The sequence below is a fragment of the Chiloscyllium plagiosum genome, unplaced genomic scaffold (genome assembly GCF_037043375.1).
Source record: "Chiloscyllium plagiosum isolate Xiang-an unplaced genomic scaffold, Cpla_swu_hap1 HiC_scaffold_37, whole genome shotgun sequence".
Classification (NCBI taxonomy): Eukaryota; Metazoa; Chordata; class Chondrichthyes; order Orectolobiformes; family Hemiscylliidae; genus Chiloscyllium; species Chiloscyllium plagiosum.
The window spans coordinates 44,135,357-44,163,045 of record NW_028270175.1 but is presented as its reverse complement, the minus strand read 5'-3'; the positions used below and the strand labels follow the sequence as shown (position 1 = coordinate 44,163,045).

Here is a 27,689-nt window from a genome sequence, read left to right as displayed (position 1 = left end):
CTAACACTAAATCCAATATGGCCTGCCCCCCAGTCAGCCTATCTACATTTTGAGTGAGGAATCCTTCCTAGACGCACCTGACAAAATCGGCTCCATCCAGACCATCTGCACTAAGGAGGTTCCAATCAATATTGGAGAAGTTGAAGTCACCCATAACAACAACTCTGTTACATCTGCACCTTTCCAAGATCTGCTGTTCAATCTGTTCTTCCATCTCTCTGCTGCTATTGGGGGTCCATAGAAAACACCCAATAAAGTGACTGCTCCTTTCCTGTTACTGACTTCTATCCGTACTGACTCAGTGGACAAACCCTCCTCAACACTTCCTTTTCTCCAACTGCGATTTACGGTCTAATTTACAATGCTACTACCCATCCTCTTTCTCCCCCCTCCCTGTTACTTTTAAAAGATCTAAACCCTGGAACATTCAGCAACCATTCCTGCCCCTGTGAAATCCATATCTCCGTTATGGCCACAACATCATAATTTCAAGTACTGATCCATACTCTAAGTTCATCACTCTTATTCCTGACACTCCTTGCACTGAAACAGACACACTTTAACCCGTCCCTTTGCCCTATCAACTATGTATCCTTCCTGACAGATTCTCTGCATTCTATTTCTGCCTGTTCAACAACTACCCTCTCCTCTCATCTGCAGCTCTGGTTCCCAATGCCCTGCCACACTAGTTTGAACCCTCCAAAAGTACTCTAGCAAATCTCCTACCTAGGACATTGGTGCCCCTTCAGTTTAATGCAAACCATCCATCATGTACAGGTCCCACTTTCCCCAGAAAGTATCCCAATGACCTACGTATCTGAAGCCCCTCCCTCCTGCACCAGCCCTATAGCCATGTGTTAGCTGCACTCGCTCCCTGTTCCTTGCCTCACTAGCACGTGGTACTAGTATTAATCCTGAGACTACTACTCTGCTCATCCTGCTTTTTAGCTTCCAACTTAACTCCCTGAAATCACTTTTTAGATCCTCATCCCTCTTCCTGGCTATGTCATAGGTGCCAGTGAGCATCACGGCTTTGGGCTGTTCACCAGGGAGGTGAGAGTGGAAGGCAGAAAATGGGAATCTTTGGCTTACTAGCCTGGTCTCAATTGTTGAAAAGAGTTTATAATTCATTATTAAGGATGAGATTACAGAGTACTTGGATGAAATTGGGCTAAGTCAACATGAATTTCTCAAGGAAAGATCAAATCCGTGAGAAGTCTTTGAGGAGGTAACAAGCAAATTAGGCAAAGGAGAACCAGTGGTCATGATCTTATTGGATTTCTAGAAGACAAGGTGCTGCACAGCAGGATGCTAAATAAAATAAGAGCCCATAATGCCTGGGGCAAGGTACAGGCATGGATAGAGGATTGGCTGACTGGCAGAATGCAGAGAGTGGGGAAAAAGGGAGGGTAACAGTCCGAGACTGGTGATGTTCCACGGATGCCCGTATTGGGACCACAACGATTCACATTATCCATTTCCAATCTGGCTGAAGTTTACAGATGACATAAAGACAGGCAGAGGGGAAGGGTAGTACTGAAGAAACAGGGAGGCTCCAGAAAGACTTAGGCAGGCTCGAAGAGTGCCAGACGACATACAATGTGGGAAAGTGTGTAGTTACGTAGTTTGGTTTGAAGAATACGGGCATCGACGGTTTTTTCGATGGGTAAAGACTTTGGCAATCTGAAGTACAAAGGGACCTGCGAATCCTAGTTCCAGATTCTGTTAATATTAACATGCAGGTTCAGTGGGAAGTCAGAAAGACAAACATGCATTAATTTCAAGCTGGGCTAAAATACTAGAGCAGAAACATATTGCGGAGACCATACAAGATTGTGATCAGATTGCATTTGGAGTGTTGTGAGCAGTTTTGGGCCCTGTATCGACGATAGGGTGTGATGGCATTGGAGAGGGCCCAGAGGAGGTTTATAAGAATGATCTGGGACGTAGAGCTTGTCATATGTCAATCAGTTAAGGACTCTGGGATTATACTTGATGGATGAAGGGGGGTTTCATTGAAACTTAGAGAACACTGAGAGGTTTGAATACAATGGGCATGGATAAGGTGTTTTAATTGGTGGGAGATATGAGGACCGAAGGCACAGCTTTAGAGTGAAGGGATAATCCTTTAGAACTGAGATGAGGAGGAATTTCTTCAGCCAGAGAGTGGTGAATCTGTGGAATTCATTGCCATAAAAGGCCATGTAGGCCAAACCATTGAGTGTTTTTACATTTTTGACAAGTAAGGGATCAAAGGCGATGTAGAGAAGGCAGGAGAATAGAATTGAGAAATATATCAATCACCATCAGACAGTTGAGCCGACTCAGTGGCCAAATGGCCAAATTCTGCTCCTATATAAATGGTAATAAATCCCACAGTCCTGACAGTGTATATTCCTGGATACAATAGGTTGTTGACTTTTGAGAGGGCAGATGGATTAGTTGACATTCTTTAACACTAAACAGATTTTGGAAAAAATCTGGCAGATTGGATAGTAGCAAATATAACCCCATTGTTTACAAAATCAGGGAGGCAGAAGACAGGGAGCTCCAGACTGTTTAGCCTTACATCATTTAATGGGAAAATGCTGGAGACGATCATAAAGAATATGTTAAGAGAACACTGAGAACATAACAATTGGATTACAAAAATTCTACATGAATTTATGAAAAGGAAATCACATTTGACAAATCTAATGGAGTTCTTTGAAGATGGAATTTGTAGAATAGATGAAGAAAAACCAGTGGATCCAATGAATTTGGATTTTTAGAAAACTTTTGATAAATTCCTATGTAAATGGCTAGTGTACAAAATCAAAGCACGTGGGATTGGGTGCATTATACTGGCAAAGACCAAAAATTGGTAACAAGAAGGAAACAGAATGGGATTAAGTGTTACTTTTCAGAATGGAAGTAGGGTACCACAGTGCTTGGGCCTCAGCTATTCACAAAATGTATCAATGATTTTCAATAGATCACATTTATATTCAAATATTTGCAGGGAGGGTATCTCATCAAAATACTTAAACTCTGATAGGGCTGGACAAACAGAATGCAGAAATGATGTGTCTGCTGGCTGAAGGGTCTAGAATAAGGCATCATAGTGTCAGGATACACAGACTATTTCAGACTGAGATAAGAAGAATTATGGTGAAGCTGTTGAATTCTTTACCACCAAAAGCTGAGATGGCCAAATCATTAAATATTTTTCACAAAGAAATCGATTGATTTTTTTAAAGACTGAAGACACAAAAACAGGGCAGAACATGGGTATTTTTATGAAGGTATAGGTACATACTGTACATTTAAGAGAGAGACAGAAAACTGGCAAGGACTGACAAAGCACAGAGTATGCTGAGCAATTTAAAAATGTAACATTTGGCTGAAACAAATAGCTGGAATTGTGTTGCAATGGAACAAAACAAATTCAAATTTGGCCAATCAGTTTAAATTATGCCCCTGATACCAAAATCCAATTGCAGTTCCATTTTACTGTTCGAGATGACATCAAACCAATGAAGTGATCCAATGTTTTGCGGTGTAAAACATGTTGAAAAGTTAGGGGAGAACTGCAAAGAGCACCAACAAGTACAGACTGCTAGCTGAATAGCTCTCTGAAAGAAAAATCCATAAGAAAAGTTGTGCAGCAGAAGACCGAAGAAAAGGCGATCCAGGAAAATACAGAGGAAAATCTACAAAGGAGAATTGACAAAGCTGGCTGGTTTTGAAACATGACTATTTTTTGTAAATCTTAATTGGGCCAATATTGTAGAGTGGGAGGTAAAAGATACTTTTAAGGAAATAAGTTGTAAATGATTGTGTTTAATGTTCTCTACTGGACTTAAAGAATAAAATTGTTACTCTTTACTTTAAATAGTGACATCTGGGATAGTTCTTTTCCTCTTAAGTTTACGCCGCAAGGTGAGTCAGATTTAAATTAGCAGAAGGGTTTACCCTGCGTTGTAACAGTTTGGGGGCTCGTCTGGGATTTGAACAGGTTTAGACAAATTTGAATAGATTTGGATTACGAAAAAAGCCCAATAGATTTAGCACTTGCCAATCGGTGTCCTAGATCTTTAAATAAAAAGTAGGTGAGACAACTTGTTTAATTTCGATTACTTGTGGTTGGTTAAATTAAAAGTGAGAGAAATGGCTCTTAAAATTGCTAAAGAGGTACTGGAGTTTGAAGATGACTCCGAAATTTGCCAAGAAAGTTTAGAAAGAAAATACCATACTCTTAGAATTAGCAAAGAGGTTAGAATTGGGTTTAACCAAGGACAAAAATAAAGCTGAAATTGTAAGGGAATTACTCAAACACTTTGAAACAGACAAGTGCAGTACAGTTAGAAAAATTTAAATTACAATTAAGGAAAATTGAGTTAAAAGATAAATAAAGGGAGAGGAAGAGAGAAAGAGAGAGAGAGAAAAGGAGAGAGAAATAGAAAGAGACAGAGAGAAGAAAAGGAGAGAGAAAGAGAAAGAGAAACAGAAACAGAGAGAGAAGAAAGGGAGACAGAAACAGAAAAAGGGGGCAAAATAAAGAGAGAAGTTCTTAGCTGAGCAAAGAGAGAGGATTTGAACTTGAGAAGCTGTGATTTAGTCAGCAAAGTCAAGTTAACAGGATGGAGATTAAAACAGAAGGTAGTGATATATATAAATATGTCAAAACTCTGCCACATTTTGATGAGAAATATGTTGAAGCCTTCTCTATTTCATTTGAAAAATTGGCTAGGCTAATGGGGTGGTCCGAGGGTTTATGGGTAATGTTAGATCAGAATAAACTAGTAGGCAGAGCTAGTGAAGTATTTGCTGCGCTGTCAGATGATGGGTCAAGAGACTATGAAGAGGTCAAACAGGCTATTTTAAGTGCTTATGAATTGGTACCAGGAGCGTATAGACAGTGGTTCAGAAACATAAAGGGGGATCCAGGTCAGATTTATGTTGAGTTCAAAATAATTAAACAATCATTTTGATAGACAGATTTGGGCAATAAAGATAGATGAGACCTATGAGGCTTTAAGAGAGATTATTCTGCTGAAGGAGTTTAAAAACTCATTTCCAGAGATGGTAAGAATTCACTTGGATGAACAGAAAGTTCAGGAAGTGAGAAGGGCAACAGAATTAACAGATGAATACATGTTAGTGCATGAGACAAGCTTTCAGCCAGAATTTTGTCATGTGAGGGATAGAAGTTAAGGGAAGGGGAGATCCTACACTACAAAGAGTAGAGAACACTGTTAAGTGTCTACCACTGGTTAAAAAAGAAGCCCAAGAGGGTGGAAAGGAGATTAAAGGCCTCAGGTGTTTTCACTGTAATGGAGTGGGACACAGAAAATTACAGTGCTGTTGGTTCAAGGAGGGCATTGGGAAAAGGTGTTTTCACTGCCAGAAAGTGGGACAGGTAAAGTCAGACTGATGGTTATTACAGAAAGGCAGTGTGGGAAAAGATGTGGCAAAAGAAGCTAAGCCAATGGCATTAGTGAAAATAGTAAAAGGAAAGCCCAAGAAGAGCTGAGGAGCTGCAAGAGAGTGCACAGCCGAGGCAAAGGCTTGGTATGGAGTTACTGCCTGATCTCGACAAAGAATTCACCTCTGTGGGTAAAGCTTACTCAGAAAGAACAGGAGAAGAACAAGAAGTTATCATTTTGAGAGATACAAGATCTAACAAGTCTCTAATAGTAAGAGATGAGCGAATTTGACTCTTTCTGATCTGTTACCCGAGAGTGTGGTAATTTGTGGGATAGATGGACAGAAATTTAGTGTTCCCCTACGTAAGATCAGGTTGGAGTGACAACTCAAGATTGGGGAGGTAACAGTGGGAGTGATTGACAGAGCGTCTGTTTCAGGAATCCAGTTTGTTCTTGGGAATGATTTGGCAGGATCCAAAATGGGAGTGACACCCCTTGTTATGGAAAAGCCCAAGGGAGATCAAGAAACAGAGGGGCTAAAAGAAAAATATCCTAGTATTTTCCCAGACTGTGTAGTAACAAGATCCCACTATCATAAGACACAGCACAAAGCAAAAACTAAAAAGGAAGCTGAGGGAGGTGAGGTTCAATTGGTGGACACGCTGTTTGACATAATGAACAGGCAGGGGGTCAGACAGAAGTGTTCAATCCTGAAAGGCTAGGGATTTGCAACTGAAAGACAAGACAATAGAAGAAATATATGTGGATGCGTACACAAAAAAGGAAGCAGAGAATACTCCTGTGGGTTATCAGAAAGCTAGATTCCTCAGACGAAAATGGAGACTATGGCAGGTTAGTGCAGAGGAGAAACGGGCTGAAAGACATGAGATTCCGTTGTCGTTGGCCTACAGACAAGAAGTCTATGGATAGCACATGAACTACCTGTAAGGAGGTCACCCAGGTAGATAAAAGACTCAGGTTAAGATACAAAAACATATTTATTGACTTGGAATGCATAAGCATGTGGTTAACTTATGCCATACATGTTATACATGCCAACTGGTAGGTAAGCCACAGGCGGTAATAAAACCAGCACTTTTGTTGCCAATTCCCGCATTTGAAGAACCTTTCATGGGGGTTATAATTGATTGTATAGGTCCCCTCCCAAGAACCACAAATGGGGACCAGTATTTGTTAACCATAATGGATGTGTCTACCCGATTGTCAGAGGCAATTCATTACGGAGTATTAAGGCAAAAAGGGTGGTAGAGGAGTTAATAGCTTTCTTCACACGGTGTGGGCTACCCAGAGAGATTCAGTCGGGTCATGGATCTAATTTTACTGCTGGCTGTTTGAGGTGGCCCTGAATCCCAGGGAGTTTTAGAAAGGTGGCATCAGACTTTGAAGACCATGTTGAGAGTATACTGTCAGGATTACCCAAATAATTGGGATAAAGGTATCCCATTCATATTGTCTGCCATTAGAGATGCCCCAATCAAATCTACTTTGGGACTGCACAGTGGCTCAATGGTTAGCATTGCTGCCTCACAGCGCCAGGGACCCGGGTTCAACTCCAGCCTCGGGCAACTGTCTGTGTGAAATTTGCACATTCTCCCTGTTTTTGTATGGGTTTCCTCTGGGTGCTCTGGTTTCCTCCCACAACTCAAATATACGCTGGTTAGGTGAATTGGCCATGCTAAATTGCCCATAGTGTTCAGAAATGTGTAGGTTACGTGCATTAGTCAGGGGTAAATGTTGGATAAAAGAGAAGGGGAATGGATATGGGTGGGTTACTTTTTGGAGGGGTCAGTGTGGACTTGTTGGGCTGAAGGCCTGTTTTCACACAGTAGGGATTCTATAATACAGTTTACTCCCTTTGAGTTAATATTCAGGCATGAGATGTCCTTTGAAATGAATTAAAGAGAAATTGACAGGACCAAAGTTGGAGATCTCACACTTAGATTATGAATCGGATGTGATGGATAGATTAAATCGAGTAGGTGAATTAGCTAAACAGCACCTGAAGAGGGCATAGCATCGAATAAAGCAGGTGGCAAATAACAACTCTGAGACTCAGATGTTTTCTCAAGGGGATGATGTTTTAGTACTGTTACCAGTGATAGGCGATCCCTTCAAAGCCAGGTTTAGTAGTCCCCATCAAACTGAAAAAAAGTTGAGTCATGTAAAGATGCCAGATATTAAAAAAAAGTATTGGGAATGTCATGTTAAAACCGTATTATAAGAGAGAGAAAGAACTGGAGAAACAGGTGTTAGTTACTGCCCCGCAGAGTGAGGATTCAAATCCAGAGGTTGAGGATTTTGATGTGCTTCGAAATATGCTAAAAAAATGAAGAAGCCCTTGAGGAAGGAGATAGGCTATTAACTATCTCTCAGGAGCATAGAATACAGTTGAAAGGCTACCGCAGTATAAGGACATATGTAGAAATCAGATGGGGGGGACTGATGCTATTTTATATGAAGTAGGCGTAGAGAATGCTGCTCCGATAAAACAATACCCCTATCAGCTTAATCCTTTCAAAGCCAGGCAGGTCCAAAAGGAGGTGGAGGCCATGCTCGACAAGGACATCATCAAACCAAGCCAGAGCAAGTGGAGTTCGCCGATCGTTTCAGTTCCCAACCTGATGGAATCAACGACTCTGTGTGGATTATCGGAAGGTCAATCCCGTTACAAAATCAGACTCATATCTAATACCAAGATGGGAGGACTGTATTGAGAAAGCGGGACAAGCCAGTTACATCACCAAGTTGGACTTAATGCATGGTTACTGGCAGTTATTTTTATCACAGAAGACGAAAGAAATTTCTGCGTTTGTAATCACAAATGGGCTATATCAATTCAAAGTGATGCCCTTTGGAATGAAGAATGCACATGCCACATTCCAAAGACTCATGAACAGAGTTGTGGCTGGGACAACAAACTGTGCAGTCTATTTGGATGATGTAGTGATCTTTATTAAGTCCTGGAAAGATCACATGTTATGGTTGGCAGGACTCTTTGAACGACTAGGTGACTGAGGTGTCAGTGGGGGAGCACTTTGGGGCCAGCGACCATAATTCTATTCGTTTTAAAAGAGAAAAGGAAAAGGATGGACCAGATCTAAAAGTTGAAGTTCTAAATTGGAGAAAGGCCAATTTTGACGGTATTAGACAAGAACTTTCGAAAGCTGATTGGAGGCAGATATTCGCAGGTAAAGGGACAGCTGGAAAATGGGAAGCCTTCAGAAATGAGATAACAAGAATCCAGAGAAAATATATTCCTGTCAGGGTGAAAGGGAAGGCTGGTAGGTATAGGGAATGTTGGATGACTAAAGAAATTGAGGGTTTGTTTAAGAAAAAGAAGGAAGCGTATGTCAGGTATAGACAGGATAGATCGAGTGAATCCTTAGAAGAGTATAAAGGAAGTAGGAGTATAATTAAGAGGGAAATCAGGAGGGCAAAACGGGGATATGAGATAGCTTTGGAAAATAGAATTAAAGAGAATCCAAAGGGTTTTCACAAATATATTAAGGACAAAAGGGTAACTAGGGAGACAATAGGGCCTCTCAAAGATCAGCAAGGTGGCCTTTGTGTGCAGCCATAGAAAATGGGGAAGATACTAAAGGAATATTTTGCATCAGTATTTACTGTGGAAAAGGATATGGAAGATATAGACTGTAGGGAAATAAATGGTGACATCTTGCAAAATGCCCAGATTACAGAGGACGAAGTGCTGGATGTCTTGAAACGGTTAAAGGTGAATAAATCCCCGGGACCTGATCAGGTGTGCCCGAGAACTCTGTAGGAAGCTAGAGAAGTGATTGCTGGGCCTCTTGCTGAGATATTTGTATCATCGATAGTCACAGATGAGGTGCTGGAAGACTGGAGTTTGGCAAACGTGGTGCCACTGTTTAAGAAGGGCAGTAAAGGCAAGCCAGGGAACTATAGACCGGTGAGCCTGACCTCGGTGGTGGGCAAGCTGTTGGAGGGAATCCTGAGGGACAGGATGTACATGTATTTGGAAAGGCAAGAACTGATTTGAGATAGTCAACATGGCTTTGTGCATGGGAAATCATTTTTTTGAAGAAGTAACAAAGATGATTGATGAGGGCAGAGCAGTAGACGTGATTTATATGGACTTCAGTAAGGTGTTCGACAAGGTTCCCCATGGCAGACTGATTAGCAAGGTTAGATCTCATGGAATACAGGGCGAACTAGTCATTTAGATACAGAACTGACTCAAAATGTGGAAGACAGAGGGTGGTGGTGGTGGAGGGTTGTTTTTCAGACTGGAGGCCTGTGACCAGTGGAGTGCCACAAGGATCGGTGCTGGGTCCTCTACTATTTTGTTATTAACATAAATGATTTGGATGCGAGCATAAGGAGGTACAGTTAGTAAGTTTGCAGATGACACCAAAATTGGAGGTGTAGTGGACAGTGAAGAGGGTTACCTCAGATTACAACAGGATCTGGACCAGATGGGCCAATGGGCTGAGAAGTGGCAGATGGCGTTTAATTCCGATAAATGCAAAGTGCTGCATTTTGGGAAAGCAAATCTTAGCAGGACTTATACACTAAATGATAAGGTCCTAGGGAGTGTTGCTGAACAAAGAGACCTTGGAGTGCAGGTTCATAGTTCCTTAAAAGTGGAGTCGCAGGTAGATAAGATAGTGAAGATATGCTTTCCTTTATTGGTCAGAGTATTGAGTACAGGAGTTGGGAGGTCATGTTGCGGCTGTACAGGACATTGGCTAGAACACTGCTGGAATATTGCGTGCAATTCTGGGGTCCTTCCTATTGGAAAGATGTTGTGAAACTTGAAAGGGTTCAGAAAAGGTTTACAAGGATATTGCCAGGGTTGGAGGATTTGAGCTAGAGGGAGAGGCTGAACAGGCTGCGGCTGTTTTCCCTGAAGCGTCAGAGGCTGAGGGGTGACCTTATAGAAGTTTACAAAATTATGAGGGGCATGATAGGATAAATAGGCAAAGTCTTTTCCTTGGGGTCAGGGAGTCCAGAACTAGAGGGCATAGGTTTAGGTTAAGAGGGGAAAGATATAAAAGAGACCTACGGGGCAACTTTTTCATGCAGAGGGTGGTACGTGTATGAAATGAGCTGCCAGAGGAAGTGGTGGAGGCTGGTACAATTGCAACATTTAAGAGGCATTTGGATAGGTATATGAATAGGAAAGGTTTGGAGGGATATGGGTGCTCGCAGGTGGGACTAGATTGGGTTGGGATATCTGGTCGGCAGGGACAGGTTGGACCGACGGGTCTGTTTCCATGCTGTACATCTCTATGACTCTCTGGCTATGAGAAGCAAAACTGGCAATAAACCTAAACAAAACTGAATTTGCGAAAATTTGGGATATAATATCGGTTGTGGAAGCTTGACCCCACACAATACAAAGACAAAGGCCATCAAGGAACTTCCATAACCAGCCTCGAAAAAAAGAGTCGTTTTGATTTTTGGGACTAAGCAGATTCTATCAGAAGGTTGTTCCAAATTTCAGCAGTGTAGTGGCAGCATTAACCAATTTGCTGAAGAAGAACACCAAGTTTTGGTGGACAGAGCAACGCAGGAGGCATTTGACCATTTAAAAATAGTATTAACCACCGCACCATTTTTAGCTACACCCAACTTTATTAAACCCTTCAAAGCTGCCATTTATGTTAGTGACATACGAGTTGGAGCTATACTGCTACAGGAAGATGATGATGGGATTGAACTGCCAGTTGGTTCCTTTTTGAAAAAACTCAACGTCCACCAGAAAAAATACTCCCCGATCCAAAAAGAACTATTGAGTTTGGTACTGGCCTGAGTCGGTTGTGTACACGGATCAGAATCCTCTTACATTCTTAGAATGCTTTAAAAACAAGAATATGAGACTATTTCATTGGAGTCTTATGTTATAGACTTTTAATTTACAAATTGTACATGTTGCAGGTCGTAAGAATGCAATCACGATGCGTTATTGCAGATTCAACTGATCAAGTATAGATGAGGTTGGTATCTATTCAATGTTGTTGTGGTTCTGTTCGCCGAGCTGGAAATTTTTGTTGCAAACGTTTCGCCCCCTGTCTAGGTGACATCCTCAGTGCTTGGGAGCTTCCTGTGAAGCGCTTCTGTGGTGTTTCCTACGGCATTTATATTGGCCACTATAAATGCCGGAGGAAACACCACAGAAGCGCTTCACAGGAGGCTCCCAAGCACTAATGATGTCACCTAGACAGGGGACGAAACGTTTACAACAAAAATTTCCAGCTCGGCGAACAGAACCACAACAACGAGCATCCGAGCTACAAATCTTCACCCAAACTTTGATCTATTCAATGTTATATATACGTGGGAAGAAGTTAATATGAACTTAGACGAAAGGTATTTGTATGTCATGATAACGTAGTTAAGGAATAGAGGAAAAAAATGAAGTCATCTTTTCATTATGATGTTTCGTTTTTATTTTAAAGGTGGGAGGTGTTATGAAGGTGGATGTGTGTACTGTACCTTGAAGAGACAGAGGTAGCTGGCAAGGACTGACTGAACGCACATGTTAAACATGTAACATTTAGCTGAAACGAATAGCTGAAGTTGCATTGCACACAACAAAAACAAATTCGAATTTGTCCAATCAATTTAAATTTTGCCCCGATACCAAAATCTAACTGAATTTGCATTTTACTGTTTGAGATGACATCAAACTAATGAAATGATGCAATGTTTTGGGGTATAAAACCGGACATGTTGAACACTTAGGGGGAGAACTGCAAAGAGCGCCACAAGTACAGACTGCTAGCCGAATAGTTCTCTGAAAGGTACTTGTCTATAAGAAAAGTTGTGCAGCAGAAAACTGAAGAAAAGATGTCTCAGGAAAATACAGAGGAAAATCTACAAAGGAGAATCGACAAAGCTGGATGGCTTTGAAACATAATTATTTTTTGTAAATCTTCGTCAGTTTTTTAAATTGGATCAGTATTGTAGAGTTGGAGGCAAAAGATAGGTTTAAGAGAAAGGAGTTGTAAATAGTTGTTTTAAAGTTCTCTATTGAACTTAAAGAATAAAACTGTCAATTTTCACTTTAAATGGTGACGTCTGAGACAGTTCTTTTCTGTGTGCGAATGTGGTTTGATCCACTACCTCAGAAGTAAAAACTCTTACCATGCAAAGTATCATTGTTGTTTTCCACTTGCATCCCTTTATCAAGGACCAAAGAATGGATTTTTGTTTGGATCGGTCAGGGAGGTGGAGTAGGTCACCCTGAAGTGCCAGCACATTCCATATTTCCACTCTTGACCTGACCCAATTCAAAATCATGCAGACCAGGTTATCTGATAGTGAGGGCTAGGCATCAAGGCCAGTAATGGCGCAAGTAATACAGCTGCTCTTTGGACTGAGTGAAATTGTGGAATGCCATTTTGCTGCTCTGTCATAGGGGACACATGCATATCTGGCCTAGAGGTCAATACTGGAAAATAGGCTTCACTGCTGCCAGGTCACTGATGAATATGTTAACAAATACATTCACTTACAACTGCCCTGCACAAGATATTGTTACCTGAGCCATCTGCACGGAAACCAACCATGAAGTAAATTATTCTGCAGTATTGTATATCTTAAAATTAATTATACTAGATAAGGTTTTTAAAATTCCACCATGGATATGCAGTCACATTTTATATAAACTAGAATTGATCCAAAACACAAATACTTGGGAATGGTATAGCTACCTTGCCGTTCAAAAGCATAACCTGAAATCAGAAACAAATAGTTCAGTTAAGTGCCATTTGAAAATTATTCAAAATGATTAAGAATATTGTAAAAATCAGAATATAAATGGTAACACTTACTATTGGTGCAAAGTATGGAAGTAATTATGAATAGCTGGAATTAGATATTAAGATTTGGTAAAAGAACATTTCAGTACACCTGATTAATTAATGAACACTACAAACAAGTGATTGTTGAATGAACTAGGTTCACAATTTGCAATGATTTATTAATTAAATTTATTACTTATGGTATCTTACAGATTATTTGCATGAATAATATTTTAGAAGCCTGCCAGAAAAAGGTCTGCAAGGGAACTCCATACACAAATAATTATCATTCACAACTTGCTTAAACCATGTGTTCTGTATTCACCAAATTTACCCGTACCCTTCACTTACCCTGTAGTCCAACTGAAGTGTGAATTAATTCATTGTTTAAAAGGTCTGTGATGAACATGTTAATAATTGGAACACTAGCAGAATACTCAACAACAACAGTTTGCTTTTATATAGCACTTAAAATGTAGAAAATATGTAAGATTTGCATAAAATGTCCATATGAGGCCTCAACTGTATGACTGAAGAGCAGATGTGCTTTCAATGTGTTAGCTTCCTTCTCTTTTTCAGTTCACACTGTTGGTAACTGCAATGCAAAGATCATTACCAACTATGTAAGTCTCTCCCTGTTAGTACATAGCCTCACAGGGAAGTCTTCACCAAATCGATAGGAGTGGAGAACAGGTACAGGCTGATTCAAGTAGTGGAACACCATCATATCTCACTGGTCAGTCACTGCCCACCTCAAATTGGGAAACTCTGACTAACTGGTGCTGACCTGCCACTTTCCCCATTTGCTTCAATGGGACTCTGGAGCTCAGCAAGTAGATGGAATTCATTGCTCTAGATAAACAAACAAACAAAAACAAAAACAAAAATAAAGAAGTTACCATCTCCCCAGTCGGCAATTTGGAATGTCAGGGCTTTCTGTATGGGACTAGCAGCTGCCTTAGAGAAAGTTGGAAATATACACAAGTTATAACCACCATGGGTTCAATAGCTTGAACATTGACACAGTTTTCATATCAGAGAGTAGATTCACTGGGAATAGATCACTTAAAGAAAAGCATCACACCCTCACCTTGCAGGGTGAGTAGTAGTTGTCTTCTCATTGAAACCATAGAACGCCACATTTACCATGGATAGCCTACACTATACATGGCAATTCTTAGCATAGCTAACCGGCACATCTTCCGGCTGTGGGAGGAAACCGGAGCAAACCTGCATAGACACAGGGAGAAGGCACAAACTCGACATCTAGGATTGGAAATGAACCCAAGTCCCTGGTATTGTGAGGCAGCAGTGCTAAACACTGCTATAGTTTAGAGAAGGTTTATTAGATTAATACCTATAACGAGCGGATTGTCTTATGCGGAAAGACTAGACAGGCTAGTCCTGTATCCTTAGGAATTCAGAAGAGTAAGAGGCGACTTAATTGAAACATTTTAGATCCTAAGGGGTCCTGACTGAGTGGATGTCAAAAGAACATGGGAGAATTTAAAAAAGGAATTATCCATTTGAGGCAGAAATGAGGAAACATTTCTTCTCTCAGAAGGTTGAGAGTCTTTGGAATTTCATTTCTCAAAAGGCACTTAAAAATATTTTAAAATTGTGAATTAAGACAGATAAACTCTTGATTACAAAAGGGATGAAAATATGCAGGAATCTGGAGGTGATGTTAAAATCAGATCAGCCATGATCTTATTAAATGGCTGAGCAGGCCCAAAGGGCCTAGTGCCCTAATTCTGTTCCTTGTTTGTGTGTTTGTATACAACTTTTAGAATCAATCAGCTATAACATTCACACCTTAAAAGGGATTCACGCAGCAAACTCTCCCAATACAACATTTAAGTGAGTAACAATTTGTCTCTAGAATATTGATAAACTTACCAAAATCATTTTGCCAAATTTCTTCCAGTTCTAGAAAACAAAATTCATGAATGCAACCTGTTAAAGTAAAAGCAGGCCTGAAATAGCACAAGACAACAGATCCATATTAGTGAAATGTGTAAATATTCAACAGCACAAAATGAAATTGCAGTGGCAATAAACAATATATATCATTCTACCCAGTCTCTTCCCTTCATTATTTTAAATATTCCAAGTAAATCTCCCTGAATAAATCTCCTCTTCACAATGAACACATTTTAAACTTTTTAGTTTCTCTCCTTTGGACCTTTCCCTGGGCCAACATGTCTCACTATAAGAGGTCAAATGGGTTGTTATTTTGGACAATGCTGCAAAGACCCAGGCCATGCTAGGTTATTGAGTTCTTTGTTCTCACTACATGTTTTTTGACATTTTAACCATTACAGCTTACTCAGACATTCTGTTGCTAAACCATTGATTCATAGAACGTTTGGAAGTGCAGTCCAAAGGGGTCAGGGATACTGCTTCTGTCAGCTCATTGAAGCCATAGACCACTGTTTGGCCCACTGTCAAATACTTCCTCCTCTTCCCAAACCTGCCTGTGTACCTTTTGTGACTTGCAATGTGTCTCTGGGGGCCTGGTCACCTTAACAGCTACACTTGCATACTGCCTTGGATTGCATCCTAAAATCTGGACTCAAGTTACCATTCATCATTCTGCGATTAAATCAAAATCTGATCATAGGTCTTATAATTCTGAGTCATCAGTCACAATGCTGACATGACCAGCAATACTTTACCTGGAAAGTTTATGCATGATAGTCAAGATTAACAATTCAAAACATAGAAAGGACCCTGTGCAATTCTACTATCCACCAATCTCCATTGCAGGAACAAACAATAATTATTGGTAATCCTCTGATTATGAAAGTGCAAATTAATTTCCTCACCTCAAACTGCTCCTTTAATCAATAAAATGGTTGAGTGCAAAGTACCATGTCACAGATTTTGATTTTTGCAAATCTAATCATTTTTTTTTAGCAGGACTATTGCATCCACCTGCCTGTTAATCTTCATGGCAAATTTAATCTAATTTCTGGACATAAAAAACTGAAAACCATACTAGAATCCTTACAGTGTGGAAACAGGCCCTTCGGCCCAACAAGTCCACACTGACCTTCCGAAGAGTAACCTATCCAGACCCGTTCCCACTACATTTACCCCTGATAAATGTACCTAACATACAAATCCTGGAACACTATGGGCAATTTAGCATAGCCAATTCACCTAACCTGCACATATTTGGACTTTGGGGGGAAACCAGAGCACCTGGAGGAAACCCACGCAGACACGGGAAGAATGTGCAAACTTCACACAGACAGTCACCCAAGACTGGAATCAAAACCAGGTCTCTAGCGCTGTGAGGCAGGAGTGCTAACCACTGAGCCCTTGCATCACCCCAGTAGGACTTTCTGTTTATTCATTTCTTGCCCATGGCTTTCTAATTCTGTTCTTGGAAAAATGCAGCCTGCGACTGTTTTACCTATTTAAGGGTACATTGAACTTTTTGTATAAATTCATTAGCATAAGACTAAAACTAAAATCATTTATCAAATGCATGTTCACAATATCAATTTGTAATGGGAATCAGGCATTCTCAGAAATCATAGAGAACAATGCGATCATTATCATTAAATGAGCCATTTCTTTAATTGACTGACTTAATTCTTGTGGTCTTACTGTTCAAGTGGCTTAAGCTAACTGACCATGGCAGCATAGCAGAACACACCTCCATGGCTACCAATTACCATATATACTTGCGTATAGGTCCAATTTTGAAGACTTTTTAAAAAGATTTTTAAGATTTAAATTGGAGGTCGATATATACACGAGGTATTGTTTTCAAGGGGCTGAAATTCGTGCTATAGTATGAAATGCCATGTTAGCTGAAGTCGATTTGATTGCACAACTAATCCAGAGTAAAGAAGAATCCTAAATAGTTACTGAATCCTAATCTACTGTCCATCTTCCTGCCGGGCCTGAGTCAGGAACACAAACTTTCTTCAATTTGCTACATACATACAGTACAAGGAGTTTCAAACTCTCTGAGACGGTAAGGTGGGCGGGGTTCCTTGCCCACAGGTCGCAGCTCTGCTTGGCTTGTGGCTTGCCCATGAAGCAGGCAGGCATTCTGATTGGCAGGCAGTGATGTCATCGGAGACAGGTGGCCGGCGCTGCCTCCCTGCCGTGCACCTAGGAGGCACTGGAGGTTCGTAGTCTAGCGCCAAATGGGAAGGGGGGCCCACAGGGGGAGTGGAGGAAGGCCCTGTCACACAGCAGCTCACTTAACAAACGGTGCTCAAATTAAAGAAATGAAACTTAAACTGTACACCCACATTATTATTCGAAAGAGTGCAGTAATTGTGAATTAACTTAGAATAGTTACACCAATACTGATTAATACAAAACTGAACTTTAAAAGAGGAACTATGTATCCCGTAAAATCCCTCTATATGAGTGAATTTATTGTTATTTCTCATATAGTTTTGGAACTTAACAAAGCAGTATAATGAAATGTCAAAGAATTAAAGAAAAACCAGTATGTAGCTAATATAGCTGAAAATGCGTTGCTGGAAAAGTGCAGCAGGTCAGGCAGCATCCAAGGAGCAGGAGAATCGACGTTTCGGGCATGAGCCCTTCTTCAGGAAGGGCTATGGAGCTAATATACCTCACTTTCATTCAGAGATAATGGCACAATTAAAATGATTAACTTTTTAATGATATTAACTTTTGGATGTATAGTGAATAAAGTGCAATAGGTACCGATAGATTTAGTACCAGTCTGAATGAATGAATGAATTAAAACATGCTGTAGTAAACCAAATGCGGTAAGTAGAAATAGGAATGAATGAATAGAGATGCGATACAGTGAACAAAGAGCGATGAGTAGTTACCGGTCCGACTGAAAGAATGAATGAAAATGTGCTGTAGTAAACCAAGTGCGGTAAGTAGAGTTATGAATGAATGAATAGAGATGTGATATACTGGCAGTAAACAAAGAGCGGTGAGTAGAGTTACCGGTATGAATGAATGAACGCCATTTCGTTGAAGAGGGTTAATGGGAATATTGACTTATTTTCTTCATTAAGCAAATATTTTCTGAAAAATCTATGAAATTTCAGCAAAAATAAGTTAATGGGGATATGCAGTTTTCTTTGTAAGAGATTTATAATGCGATATAATAGGGTCGATTTGCACAAGATATATGGAAAATACAAGATTTGTTTTGGCCAAAACTCAGGGCTTGACTTATACATGATTATTTACAGTACTTTTTTATTGTATGTCTTCTTTACCAAGGACAATTCAAATGGCTGAATTTAAACGGTGATAATTTAAAATTAATTTAAACCATTCTTCCACAGGAAAGAGAAAAACAGATCTGGTTCAGGCTGATCAACTGTATTGTTAAACAAAGAGACCTAGTGGTGCAGGTACATAGTTCCTTGAAAGTGGAGTTGCAGGTGGACATGGTGAATAGGAAGGCTTTTGCCATGCTTGCCTTCATTGGTCGTAACATTGAGTATTGGAGTTGGGATGTCATGTTGCATCAGTACAAGACACTGTGAGGCCACTTTTGGAATACTGTGTGTAATTTTGGTCATAGTCTACACTAAAGGTTTTGATCTATGATCTTTGTTTTTCAATTAAAATGAATGGAAAAGAGAAATCAAATCAATTAAAGACATTACTTGGGGACAACCAGCTATGAAGATGTCAGAGAATGCCACGGTTGTTATGATTTTACTACTACAGTCACAAGAGACCAATAGTGAAAGATAATGGACAGAACAGGTATATATGTTGCTTAAAGGGTAATCACCAGGAAAATGGAACAGATTAATGCTGCAATCCAAAATGTACTGTCCTGGTTATTATGCTCAGAAAATTACGTTAAAGATATAACATAATGACAATCATATCAAACATTTAGATAATTGTTATTTAACTTTACAAAAGTGTGGATATGCATATCTTTGGTTACTAAATAGTCACATTTAGTGTTTAAAGCACAGCATTGTGCACACCGTGAGCACACATGCACGGTCACAGCTCCTTGAAATCTCCAAAGTGTTCAAAATGCTTATTTATTATTAAGATTTTGGTTTGTAAATTGTGATCCTAGTACCTCCTCTAGTGAAACGACAGGCCAGTGAAAATACTTCAGTAAATATCAAGTTGATTCTTAACTTCACCAGGACAAATCAGACAAACTGATTGAGGAATTTTGGTCTGAGGAAGGGAGACCACATTCGAAATGTTAACACTGATCTCATTTCACAGATGCTGCCAGATCTGCTGAGCTTGTACAGCAACCTCTGTTTGTTTCTGTTTGAGAAATTTGGGGGAGGTGGGGGGGGGGGGGGGGCGGGGGATGCTGTTTGCAAGTTGATTAAATATGTTTGCAACTCAGATGACAATAAACAGTCAGCAGTATTTTCGTATTAAGTCCAGAAATGGGAAAGATTAAAGGAGGGATTAAAGAATCCTGTCAAAGTGGGAAAACCCAGTAGCTGTTCCAAGCAGTTCATCGGCTGCTCATGAGCAACCACACAGGGTCAATGTGGATTTCAGCAGTTTCCTAATTTCCTCTCCCCGCACATTATCCCAGTCCCAAAGCTCCAACTTGGCAGCACCCTCCTGACCTTTCCATCACCTTTCCTATCTATCTGCTCCACCCTCCTCTCTGACCTATCACCTTCTCCCTCACCCTCATCCACCGCATTCTCAGCTGCATTCCCCCTAGCCCAACAGCCCTCCTGCTATTTTTCTCTCAGCACCCCCCCGGCCCACAAGCCTCATTCCTGATGAAGAGCTTATGCCCAAAATGTCGATTCTCCTGTTCCTCGGATGCTGCCTGACCTGCTGTGCTATTCCAGCACCATACTCTTGACTCTGATCTGCAGCCCTCACTTTCTACAAGCGTTACAGTTTTATCCAGACCCTAAGATGGAGGATTGCCATGGAAAGCGTAGGTGTATTTTTGGGTGATGAGGGTGCAGGGGTGTATCTTGTAGAGTGAGGGTCACAAGGAGAGGAGGAGATTATGGGGATTAGAAGCAAGAGCAGTGTGGTGACTCAGATGTTACCCCTGCCCTATGCCCAGTCCTTCAATCATGCACAATTACTGCAGCTTGATGGCCCTCCCACCACCTCTTCCAAACTGCAAATTCCTGCTACATGGAAGTGAAATAGTTGCATAAGTGGCCATTCCATCAGCCCACCTCACTGAGATCACTTTTCACCTCCAGGCCTGGAAGATTTGTGGGCGGTATGGTGGCACAGTGGTTAGCACTGCTGCCTCACAGCGCCTGAGACCCGGGTTCAGTTCCTGCCTCAGGCAACTGACTGTGTGGAGTTTGCACGTTCTCCCTGTGTCTGCGTGGGTTTCCCCCGGTGCTCGGTTTCCACCCACTGTCCAAAGATGTGCAGGTCAGGTGAATTGGCCATGCTAAATTGCCCGTAGTGTTAAGTAAGGGGCAAATGTAGGGGGATGGGTGGGTTGCGCTTCGGCGGGTTGGTGTGGACTTGTTGGACCGAAGGGCCTGTTTCCACACATTAATGTAATCAAATCTATTCAAATTCTGGCCTCGGAAAATACACATTGAAAGGGCATTCCAATCTGAACATTGGCAAGAAATTACTAATGGTGGAAGCTTACCAGGGCCTAAACAATTTGGGCTATGTTGAGGTTTTTGGCAGAATCAGATGAAAGTCTGCTGACGGCCATCTCGATATTGTGAGCAACACGCTGTATCTCTAATGCACCTGCCTATGGCAACAGGACCATCCTCAGTTTGAACTTTCAAGATTTGGATGAGGTAGGCAGGGAGGAAGTGCAGGGCCTAGTCACATCTGGAGTGTTTGCAAAGAGGGGACTATAAGTGATTCCCTTTCAGCTGGGTGTCTTCCGGCACTGTCATGTCTCTTTATGAAGAAAAGGCACTAGGTATGTGCCAGATTCCCCATCACCCTGTTGCCATGACTTCAGTCTTGAGAGCAGTGGCAGGGGCAATGAAGTGCACGTGTGTGCAGCTCTCCAGCAGACCCTGATGTTATAGCACCACATGGCTCTCAATGGCAGTCGTCAACCTTTCCATGGAAGCAACCATATAACTGCATGCTTGAGGTAGCCAGGTCCTCAAAGTGTAGCTGCATTCCTGCAGCCTCTAGGCAATGAGTATCATTGCATCCCACTTACCTATCTGCTGTTCTTGTTCCTCACAGTCCATGTGCATAAGGTCACTGATTGCCAACATCAAACTGGAGCTGAGCAGGTTTTTGGTCTATGGCAATCCTAAGTACCAGCAGTCTGGGCATTTGTTTTCCCTTGGCCAGCTGCAGATGCTCAATAAATTATGTTCGCAAACATTTTCAGACAAACCTTCCCACAGGTGTGTCAGTATCTGAGGTACTGGGGGGATGCAGAAGATAACCTTGCCAGTGTTTCCTCTGAGTCGGTAAGTATAGCACTGGAAAAGCACAGCATGTTAGGCAGCATCTAAGGAGCAGGAGAGTCGAAGTTTTGGGCATAAGTCCTTCATCAGGAATGTGGATGGAGAAGGGGGCTAAGAGATAAGAGGAGTGGGAGTGGGACTGGGGGGGAAGGTAGCTGGGAGGGAAAGAGGTAGATGCAGGTGGTGGGTAATTGTGGTAGATTGGTGGGGAGGATGGATTTTTCTTTTGAGTGCGAGCAGCAGCAGAGTGTAAAGGAACCCGGAAGGCTACAGCTAAGGTGAGACAGTTTGTTTTAAAATTACTTACCGGTAGCGGGCAGCGGTGGTTTTTTTTCTCTTCACAGAAAGAGCGGGAGCAGCAGGGGGAAGTGACGAAGACCAGAGGGGCAGCCGGGTAGGTTTTTTCCCTATAAAAGCGCGCAGGAGAAGAACCCGAGGCACTACAGAGGTAGTGCCCCCCACCCTCCTTCCTCCTCTAACCTAATAATAAGACCCGTTGTGGTAAGTTGTGCTGCATTTTGCTTGTTCTATTCTTTAGACCCAGTTTTTTTTTTAAAAAAAGGTTACTTTTAGAGGGATGGCAGTGAAGGCAGTGCAATGTTCCTCTTGCAACATGTTTGAGGTGAGGGATGCCATGGACGTCCCTGCTGATTACACTTGCAGGAAGTGCACCCATCTCCAGCTCCTCCAAGACCGTGTTAGGGAACTGGAGCTGGAGTTGGATGAACTTAGGATCATTCGGGAGGCAGAGGGGGTCATAAATCGGAGCTTTAGGGAAGTAGTAACTCCAAAGATTGCAGACAGATGGGTGACAGTGAGGGGGACTGGGAGGAAGCAGCCAGTGCAGGGACCCCCTGCAGACGTTCCCCTCAAGAACAAGTATACCGTTTTGGATACTTGTGGGAGGGGGGGGGAAACTTACCAGGGGTAAGTAATGGGGCTCAGGCCTCTGGCATGGAGCCTGTCCCCGTTGCTCAGAAGGGAAGGGTGGAGAAGAGCAGAGCAATAGTTATTGGGGACTCGATAGTTCGGGGCACAGATAGGCGGTTTTGTGGGGGCGAGAGAGACTCACGTTTGGTATGTTGCCTCCCAGGTGCAAGGGTACATGATGTCTCTGATCGTGTTTTCCGGGTCCTTAAAGGGGAGGGGGAGCAGCCTGAAGTCGTGGTCCACATTACCACCAATGACATAGGTAGGAGGAGGGCTGAGGATGTTAGGCAGGCTTTCAGGGAGCTAGGTTGGAAGCTCAGAGTTAGAACGAACAGAGTTGTTGTCTCTGGTTTGTTACCCGTGCCACGTGATAGAGAGTCAAGAAATAGGGAGAGAGAACAGTTAAATGCGTGGCTACAGGGATGGTGCAGGAGGGAGGGATTCCGGTATTTGGATAACTGGGGTTCTTTCTGGGGAAGGTGGGACCTCTATAAACAGGATGGTCTACACCTGAACCTGAGGGGCACCAGTATCCTTGGCGGGAGGTTTGCTAGTGCTCTTGGGGGGGGTTTAAACTAACTCTGCAGGGGCATGGGAACCTAGACTGTAGCTTTAGGGTGCAGGACCTGGAGTGTAGGGAGGTTAGGAACATGGCAACAATCTCAAAGGAGGGTGCCTGTAAACAGGAAAGTGGCTTGAAGTGTGTATACTTCAATGCAAGAACTATACGAAATAAGGTAGGTGAACTTGTAGTGTGCGTTGGTACCTGGGACTTCGATGTTGTGGCTATTACGGAGACATGGGAAGAACAGGGACAGGATTGGCTGTTGCAGGTTTAAGGGTATAAATGTTTTAGTAGGGTCAGAGGTGGGGGTAAAAGAGGGGGAGGTGTGGCATTGCTTGTCAAAGATCGTATTACAGCGGTGGAAAGGACGATGGATGAAGACTCGCCACCTGAGGTAGTTTGGGCTGAGGTTAGGAATAGGAAAGGTGAGGTCACCCTGTTAGAAGTTTTCTACAGGCCTCCTAATAGTCCTAGAAATGTAGAAGAAAGGATTGCGAGGATGATTCAGGAGAAGTGTGAAAGTAATAGGGTGGTTGTTATGGGGGACTTTAACTTTCCTGATATTGATTGGGAAAGCTATAGCTCTAGTTCGTTAGATGGGTCGGTGTTTGTCCAATGTGTGCAGGAGGGTTTCCTGACACAATATGTAGATAGGCCAACAAGAGGTGAGGCCATACTGGATTTGGTTCTGGGTAACGAATCAGGCCAGGTGTTAGAATTGGGGGTAGGTGAGCACTTTGGGGACAGTGACCACAATTCGGTGACTTTTACTCTAGTGATGGAGAGGGATAAGTGTGCACTGCAGGGCAAGAGTTATAGCTGGGGGCAGGGAAATTATGATGCGGTAAGGCACGACTTAGGATGCGTGGCTTGGAAAAGTAGGCTTCAAGGCAAGGGCATAATTGATATGTGGAGCTTGTTCAAGGAGCAACTATTGAGTGTCCTTGATAAGTATGTACCTGTCAGGCAGGGAGGAAAGGGTCATGTGAGGGAGCCGTGGTTTAATAAGGAATTGGAATCCCTTGTTAAATGGAAGAGGGCGACCTATGTAAAGATGAGGCGTGAAGGTTCAATTGGGGCGATTGAGAGTTATAAGGTAGCCAGGAAGGACCTGAAGAGAGAGCTAAGAGCAGCAAGGAGGGGACATGAAAAGTCCTTAGTTGGTAGGATTAGGGAAAACCCTAAGGCTTTCTATAGGTATGTCAGGAATAAAAGAATGACTAGGGTAGGAATAGGTCCAGTCAAGGATAGTAGTGGGAAGTTGCGTGTGGAGGCTGAAGAGATTGGGGAGACACTGAATGAATACTTTTCGTCAGTATTCACTCAGGAACAGGACATTGTTGCCGATGTGAATACTGAGTCACAATTAAGTAGAATGAATGGCTTTGAGGTATGTAGGGAAGAGGTGTTGGAAATTCTGGAAAGGGTGAAAATAGATAAGTCCCCTGGGCCTGATGGCATTTATCCTAGGATTCTCTGGGAAGCAAGGGAGGAGATTGCAGAGCCATTGGCCTTGATGTTTATGTCCTCGTTGTCTACAGGAATAGTGCCAGAAGACTAGAGGATAGCAAATCTGGTTCCCTCGTTCAAGAAGGGGAGTAGGGATAACCCTAGTAACTATAGGCCTGTGAATCTCACTTCTGTTGTGGGCAAAGTCTTAGAGAGAATTGTAAGGGATATCTGGATAGGAATAATGTGATCAAGGATAGTCAGCATGGTTTTGTGAAGGGTAGGTCGTGCCTCACAAACCTTATTGAATTCTTTGAGAAGGTGACTAAGGAGGTAAACGAGGGGAAAGCAGTAGATGTGGTGTATATGGATTTTAGTAAGGCGTTTGATAAGGTTCCCCATGGTAGGCTACTTCAAAAAATACGGAGGTATGGCATTGAGGGTGAGTTGGAGGTTTGGATTAGGAATTGGCTGGCTGGAAGAAGACAGAGGGTAGTAGTTGATGGTAAAGGTTCATCTTGGATGCCGTTACTAGCGGTGTTCCGCAAGGATGGTAGGAAGATCGTATGAGGAAAGGCTGAGGCACTTGGGGTTGTTTTCATTGGAGAAACGAAGGTTTAGGGGTGACTTGACAGAGGTGTACAAGATGATTAGGGGTTTAGATAGGCTTGACCGTGAGAACCTTTTTCCACGTATGGAGTCAGCTATTATGAGGGGGCATAGCTTTAAATTAAGGGGTGGTAGGTATAGGACAGATGTTAGGGGTAGGTTCTTTACTCAGTGAGTCGTGAGTTCATGGAATGTCCTGCCAGTAGCAGTGGCGGACTCTCCCTCTTTATGGGCATTTAAGCGGGCATTGAATAGGCATATGGAGGATAGTGGGCTAGTGTAGGTTAGGTGGGTTTGGATCCGCGCAACATCGAGGGCCAAACGGCCTGTACTGCGCTGTATTCTTCTATGTTCTATGAAGATGGACAGTAGGACAGGTCAAGAGGGTAGTGCTGAGTTGGAGGGTTGGATCTGGGATGAGGTGGGGGAGAGGAGATTTGGAAACTAGTGAAGTCAATGCCAATGTCACGTGGTTGAAGAAACCCAAGATGCACAATGAGGTGTTCTTCCTCCAGTTCTCGGGTGGCTTTGATTTGGCAGTGGAGGAGGCCCAGGACTTTCATGTCCTTGGAGGAGTTGAAGTAGTCAGCCACAGGGCAGTGGGGCAGTTTGGTGCGTACTTCCCACCCTCTCCCCTCCCAGCCCCACCTCACCCCTCTACTTATCTCTCAGCCCCCTTACCCTGCCACATTCCTGATGAAGGACTCATGCCTGAAACATCGACTCTCCCACTCCTTGATGCTGCCTGACCTGCTGTGATTTTCCAGCACCACACTTTTCGACACTGGCTTTCCAGCATCAGCAGTCCTCACATTCTCCCAATGCAACGAATGACACTGACAGTTACAGTACAATAAAGATTGATACTTAGTTGGTGGGGCTTGGATGTCTCAGCATCTCTGCAGGAACAATTCTAGACATCTTTTACAAGAAATACCATTCTGTTCTCTTTGGAGTTTGGAGGCTGATGCTGGACACCGCTCCACTCTATTGAGTTCTTTCTGCCCTTTAGTGGGCTATCTTCACTTGAAATGAGGGGAAGGGTAGGATAGAGTGAGGTAAAAGTTGGTGCACAACTGTTAGTGTTGGCACAGGTTGGTATAAGTTGACAAGGAGTCCTGTGTGAGGGTATCATCAATACAGAGGCTTTGCAGAGTTAGTGGTATGGGAAAGTGGTAAGAAAACGAGGAAAGCAAGTTGTCAATTTTTGCAATTGTGCAAAACAACAATAGTAAGTGGCAGACTGTGACTCTTGATGGGGAGGTACCAAAGAGAAGGTTATGGCACTTAACTGAAAGTAGTGGAAAAGGTCACTGACCTTCTTGCAACTCTGCTGATCAGTCCTCCAGATCATGAAAACCATACTTGCCAGGATGACGACCTTGGACCAGGCTGCTAGAGTTCTGTGCTGTGGTGTCCTCTGCTGGTCCTGCAGCAAGAGAAATCCTTGTCTGCACTACCTCCTCTCATGGGTCCCTCCAAGTCCCTGTTGGAGAATCATGGCGCTATATCCCCCTTCTTTGACATCTTCAGACTATCAAGCAAGGCAGCTTCAGAATGCCAGTGCTTCTGGGTGCACTGCTGCCTGTTAGGTATGGCACAGGGACCAGGTTTCTCAGCAGATATCTGCTGTGTGGAGAGTTGTTCTGGGAACAGCAGGTGCTAGAATGGGGATGGAATGAGAGGGATACCGTAGAGATGGGTGAGGTAGTTACTAGGTGAGTTTGGTAAGAACTGGTGAAGCCTGGTACAATTACAGCATTTAAAAGGCATCTTGTTGGATATATGAATAGGAAGGGCTAAGAGGGATATGAGCCAATTGCTGGCAAAAGGGACTAGATTAGGTTAGGATATCTGGTCAACATGGACAAGGTGGAGTGAAGGGTCGGTTTGTGTTCTACATCTCTATGACTCTATGATTCTATACGTGGTGAGAAATCTCACTAGGCCTCAGGGCAAAAAAATGCTTCAAAAACCTTAACACATACACACTTTCCCAAGATGGGGCGGCTTGGCGGCACAGTGGTTAGCACTGCTGACTCAGAGCAACAGAGACCCGGGTTCAATTCCCGCCTCAGGTGACTGACTGTGTGGAGTTTGCACATTCTCCCCGTGTCTGCGTGGGTTTCCTCCGGGTGTTCCGGTTTCCTCCCACAGTCCAAAAATGTGCAGGTTAGGCGAATTGGCCATGCTAAATTGCCCGTAGTGTTAGTAGAAGGGGTAAATGTAGGGGAATGGGTGTGGCTCTTCAGAGGGTCGGTGTGGACTTGTTGGGCCGAAAAGCCTGTTTCCACACTGTAAGTAAACTAATCTAATCTAATAACTAAGATTCAGCCCAGTCTTGCAACATGAAATACAGGGCCATTTAGATACAAAATTGGCTCAAAAGTAGGAGACAGATGACGGCTGTGGAGGGTTGCTTTTTCGGACTGGAGGCCTGTGGCCAGCAGTATGCCACAAGAATCCATTGGGTGAATCCACACTTTTTGTCATTAATATAATGATTTAGATGTGAATATAGGAA

At 42.6% G+C, this 27,689-nt stretch overlaps 1 protein-coding gene across 1 annotated transcript in view; it reads right to left on the bottom strand.

Annotated features, from left to right (window-relative positions):
* muc5.7 (mucin5.7) overlaps positions 1-26,551 on the bottom strand; it is a gene marked incomplete at its 3' end in the record, with an annotated part of 92,472 nt that extends 65,921 nt beyond the window's left edge. Inside the window, exons 1-4 of the mRNA XM_087980179.1 lie at positions 26,484-26,551; positions 15,116-15,145; positions 13,247-13,280; positions 13,127-13,147 (exon numbers count right to left, since the gene is read on the bottom strand). Of these exons, the coding sequence (XP_087836305.1) occupies positions 13,127-13,147; positions 13,247-13,280; positions 15,116-15,145; positions 26,484-26,528 (130 nt within the window). The remainder of the gene's footprint in view (positions 1-13,126; positions 13,148-13,246; positions 13,281-15,115; positions 15,146-26,483) is intronic.
* Positions 26,552-27,689: the final 1,138 nt, after the last annotated feature.